The 5,616-nt window shown below is 37.2% G+C and overlaps 1 protein-coding gene across 1 annotated transcript; it reads right to left on the minus strand.

The window, feature by feature from the left end:
* Positions 1-341: 341 nt before the first annotated feature.
* Positions 342-3,866, minus strand: fshb (follicle stimulating hormone subunit beta). Its single transcript, XM_044205114.1, has 3 exons — positions 3,719-3,866; positions 2,165-2,348; positions 342-623 (listed from the first exon to the last, which is right to left on the minus strand). Exons 2-3 carry the CDS (start codon positions 2,321-2,323, stop codon positions 420-422), a joined length of 363 nt encoding a protein of 120 aa, XP_044061049.1. The 5' UTR covers positions 2,324-2,348; positions 3,719-3,866; the 3' UTR covers positions 342-419.
* Positions 3,867-5,616: the final 1,750 nt, after the last annotated feature.

Here is a 5,616-nt window from a genome sequence, read left to right on the forward strand (position 1 = left end):
CTGTTTCTAAATTTAGTGCGTCCCACTGAAGAGAGCCACTGATCAGCAAGCACTTTAGTGGAGCTTTTGGATATATTGCAAACTCTATATTTTCATTTCACCTGTCAAAAAAGCGGTGAGGCCGGCTCTTTTTCTCAGCATGAAAACTTAAATGTCAGGGGTTAGTGACCTTCAGAACAAGAAGGGATTGACAAATTGTTGGAGGTGTTAACAGCTACAGAGCAGGTTGAAATGCGCTGCTAATTAATACGATTTTGATTAAAGACAACTGTGTTCTTGTGGCCCTACAACATGTAAAAGGACATAATGTAACTTGTGAAAAACACATAAAACACAAAAACTTAAGTGATACCTGTTTATTTTAGTACCAAGTCAAGTGAAACAAAGATAAGTAAATGTAGGATAGATGACAGGTTTCTTTAAAAGGACAGACAGCTGGATATGTCTCCAGGAAAGCGCCCGCAGTACGTGTTTCCTGTGTTACACGCGGTACACTCGCAGTTTCTGGCCACAGGGTAGGTGACACCCACAGGACATCCTTTAATGTGTTTCACCTCATAGGACCAGTCCCCGTTACAGATCTTCTGTTCAACCCAGTCATGATGGCCGATGTAGACCGGATCCTGTCATAGACACCAACAGACGACAGTATCAGATTAAACACGTGGACATAAATGCATCTAATTCAGTACTTCATGATTAGGTGATTTGTGATAACATGGCAAACCATGACAAAAAGTTTTAAATAAAAATCTTCAGCTTTCCAACAGTAGATAATTGCATACTGCTGACAAGGGGTGGAGGAAGTACTCAGATCTTCTACTTCAGTAAAAGTAGCAGTACACACAGTGTAGAAATACTCTGTTACAAGTAAAAGTTGTGCATTCAAAACTTTACTTAAGTAAAAGTATAAAAGTATAAGCATCAAACTCATCATGCAGTGTGGCCCATTTCAGAAAAACGAATGTTGGATTTTGCATTAATGTGTACTTCATGGTAATGTTGCAGCTGGTAAAGGTGGAGCTAATTTTAATGACACTGCTGGGTAGCTTGTGATTCAACAGTACAAACAGATAAAGAGACGAAGGATGATTCAAATGGAGACAAAAGGGCTGTCTAACCTAATCTGTATCAAATCTGTAATTGGTGACAGGTCTTTTAATAAAAGAACTCAAACTTGACCACATCTAAATCTAATAGATGTTGTAAAAGGTTTGTTTACATCAGTAATGTTCGTAAATGCAACAGTAAACCTGGAGGCTATTTCAAGAAGCAGGTTTACAGAGTTCACTTTTGAAAGTAAAACATGCAACAGGTCTTTTTTACATTAGTGCTTTTTTACATTAGTGCTTGTTCCATTTTATTTTATACTTATACCCACTTGGTACATAATTTATTTTCTGACCTGTATTATAGTGTATTATATTTTTTTGCCTAGTACTTCTATTCCTGTGTGCACTGACGCGATAGTGAGCTGCTGTAGCAAAAGAGTTTCCCCTCGGTGATCAATAAAGTATTTCTGATTCTGATAATTTAGAAGATTCTGGGTTTCACTCAATAAAGTTATCCAGATAATTTAGATCATCGTCCCAGGCCTATATCTTTCTTTTTGTTCAGTTGAGAAGCACACAGAATGCTCTTTAAAACATTTTAATTGTCAGTTACAGTATGTGAATATATCAATAGTTTATGTGTCATAAAATTACAGATTTAACCTTTAACCTTGTAACGTGTGTTGACTTGTCTCGTTTTATTCTGTTATGTGATTCAACATAATGATAAATCTGTGATAAAGTTGTATTAAGCTCAACTCACTGCAACTTAAGAAAACATGCAAATAGACATGTGATGTCAAATAGGTGAAGATGTTTTCTTAAGTTGCAGGGCGTTGAGCTCCCAGGGTCACCGCACAACTGAGGTGAAATCAATTAAAAAGCTTATAACATAGAAAGTTATAAATAATGTTTTGGAACACTATAATAATATTCATATTGTGACAACTTTATACACTGGAGCATGATCAGTTGGCAGAGTTGAGCTTAACATATTCATGAACATAAGCAGAATAAATACACAGGCTGGCACGCTGTCTCATTAGTTATTATAAACAAGTGCTGTTTTACAACTTAGAGGCAGTGTGTTCAGAGTTTGAATCATCCGTTACCTTGTGGTAGCACTGTCCTTCACATATGGTGGTGTAGACGTTCTCGGTGTTGCCACAGCTCTCCACGGGGATGCTGACGTTGGTTAGATGACAGCCGAAGCTGCAGCCCTGCCCTGCCCCCAGCAGTGCCAGCACTGCTGCCATGACAACCAGCTGCATACTCTGCCGGGTGCAGCACAGACGCCTGCCACAAGAGGGGATCGGGTCTCACATCAGATACTTCATCACAAGATCCAACAAGTTAATGTAGATTAAAGAGAGGCACTGTGTGATCATCACTTTGTGAATTTTCCCAGAATTATGGCGGTTAAATCATTCAGAGGCTTGTGGGTTAATGGTGGTCTTACACAAATATCTCTGCCTCCTTAAATTTGGATCTACTTGAAACATCCGGAGTAGTGGTAGTAGTATGTACGTGCTGTATAGTAGAATATACTCTGTAATGAAATATATAATAGAGAAGATAAGATTTGATTGGAAAACTGTGCCAAATTTATTTTCAGAGTGGAAACCAAAATAGTTTTACAGTGCCTCTATTAACGGAAATTCGTCACCTTCAGATTGTTATTCACCCTGTAGACTTTCTATCAGGACTTAAAGGGTTGGTTCACCTAAACTACACCTCTCTAGCCATACAGATAGTTCTGGTTTTATTTGTCAAGGCTGAGAGAAATCCGTCTCTGAGATTTCCACCCCAATACAACTGAGGTAAATGGAATTTTGTTTGTGGAGCTTTAAGCATTAAAAACTTACATTTTGTCTTTTTGAAACAGTTCCTGCTCTGTTTAATCAACAGAGCTCAGTGTAAACAGTTTTCATTGGAATTAATATTTACAAAACAAATACTTCTACGCTCAAAAGACGTACCGTGTGTTCTGTGGATTATCCAGAATAATGAGGACACTGTTTCTGGAAAGAGATGTTTCTTCAATGCATTTTTGAATGCTGTGAAACAACAAATGAAATTCCATTCACTTCCATTTTATGGAGTGGTGGAAGAAATCTCAGAGACCGATCTCAGATCCAGATTGCCAGATTGTATACAGTAGGTTTGTCAGATCATTATTGATCTTGTTCATGATGTACATGTCTCAGACACTTGTGTATCAAATATGATACAAATGGTGTTATAGCGGTATTATGCTGTATTCACTACATATGACTGTTATTAAAACATATTCCTCAAGCTGCATGTTAGAAAATATCCTTTAACAACACCAGCAGTACAAAGATGATCAGGGATAAAAGAGGGTTTGATGGAATTATAGTTACCAGCATATACTATAACTTTAAATTACCTTTACATACACAGCATATACATGAAGATATTATTTACTGAAAACTACCCTGATATGAGAGAATCCAATTCCTCACAGGTGCTTCAATGGGTTATTTTTCTTATAAATTTGACTGTTTTATCATCTGTTTTCACAGAAAAGCAAAGTCTGTTAAACGTTCAAATCAGTTGCATAACTCTATATAATCAGAACAACAGAATCATTGATACATTTTTAGCAGCATGTCATTTACATAAATCTTTAAAAGAAAACGTACCTGTAGAGCTTTGTTGTTGCTGTGAACCTTGATTCTTCTGTTACTCTCTAAACATCTGTAACAGCTTTCAACCTGTGGCTGTCCTCTCCATTACTTAAATAGTGCTGCTCATAAATCCTTTTAATCTATTCAACCTTGGGCTCGGTGCTATTTTTCCTACCTGTTAAGACTTAAAAGCAAATCCTCATCTCTTTCCCTCAACGGTTCAGGGATGGCCCGAGGCTCAAGGCCATTCCTTCTACACATGAGGAGGAGTGAGGCGGTATCTACAGAAATCTTGTTTAGACTACCTCAGTGAAAGGCTTAGATGGACTACAGAAATAAAACATAAATCTTCCCTCACAGTGAGATGGAAAACATGGACATGAGCATCAGTAATTAATTTGCTATGCTCCATCTTCATTGTTTTGTGTCATTTTTCCAGTGTATTATTGGCAGTAACACACATTGTAATCTATGTATATGAAGTTCAGGAATTATATACAAATATATATTATACACAATATATTTAACTTCTGTCATCTTACTGGAAAAAGGTTTGTTCACCTTTATATTCAAACCTTATCTGCACTCTCAATCTGTATGAATAATCTGTCTGTATGAATCATAAATTTACAACGCCAAATTATATTTTTTTTATTAATTAGGTGCAATTTAGTTTTCACTAGGATTCAGTGGTGGAAGTAGAATTCAAATGAAAAAGTAGCAATTCCACTCTGAACAAATACTACAGCTAAAAGTTCTGCATTAAAGTAAAAGTAAGTATAATCAGCTAAATGTACTTATCAGAAGTAAAGGTACTCTTTATGTAAAGTATTATATTGTTATTTACTGTATATTATTGGATCATTATCACTAATGCATGTTACTCTTATAGCTGGTCAAGGTGTAGATAATCTTATATACTGTTGTTGGTTTAATCAATGAAATGTTTTGAGCTGATCAAATGATTCGTCTGTAAGATCTGAATCTGCAAAGTAACATACTGTAAGTAGCTGCCAGATAAATTTGTAGAGTAAAAAGGACAAATGTAATGGAGTAATGAAGTATAAAGTAACATGCAATGGAACTACTCAAGTAAAGTATGTCAAAGTTGTACTTAAGTACAGTGGAGTAAATGTACCTTTTTAATACCACTGCTTGTCTCCCTTTTGTTTCATACAGCTGAAGCAGCCCCCGAGCCTGTGACTGACTGTAGTCTGCTGCATTCAGTAAAAAGTTAGCACTGCACCACGAGCTGGACAGTCTGCAGTGACATTAGACTATAAGTACTTGGGCAGCAGCCACGGTTCATCCAACTGCTGCTCCGTCTGCCCTTGCAGCCACCGGGGATTCAGGTTCCCCAGCATCCTGCCGAACTGCCATACCTGCCTAACAAGGCTGCAAGGGCTTTTATAGAGTGTCACCCTCGTCCTCTAAGCACTACTTCCTTTAGGAAACCTCAGCTGAAATACATCATTGTTAGCATGCATTTTGTCCTTAATGAACACCAGTCATAGCTGATTAATCTTGTATTCAGAGTAGAACACATCATTAGTCATTTTCTGAGAAGTCTGAATAACAGCGGGTAATTCCTCTTAAAATGAGTGCATCTGCAGTGAAAATTGATTTATTAAGTATGGAGCTGAAACATTACATCCACGCATGCACTGCATTGATATGCTTATTACATTAACACCTTACTTACAGTCAACCTGGAATCTGGAAAGGGCAAGTAAGAATTTTAAGTTCATGTCAATATCACGGTCCTAAAAATAGCCAATTTGTGCTGCAGCAACTTAAAAGAAAACAATACCGAAGAAGCATTAAAACAGATGTCTGAGGGAGCATCTTATTTCTCTTTCCCGCAGCCATATGAAGAGAAGGCCTGCCCCGTAATGTCCACTGGGAATCAATTT

The sequence above is a fragment of the Siniperca chuatsi genome, linkage group LG1 (genome assembly GCF_020085105.1).
Source record: "Siniperca chuatsi isolate FFG_IHB_CAS linkage group LG1, ASM2008510v1, whole genome shotgun sequence".
Classification (NCBI taxonomy): domain Eukaryota; kingdom Metazoa; phylum Chordata; class Actinopteri; order Centrarchiformes; family Sinipercidae; genus Siniperca; species Siniperca chuatsi.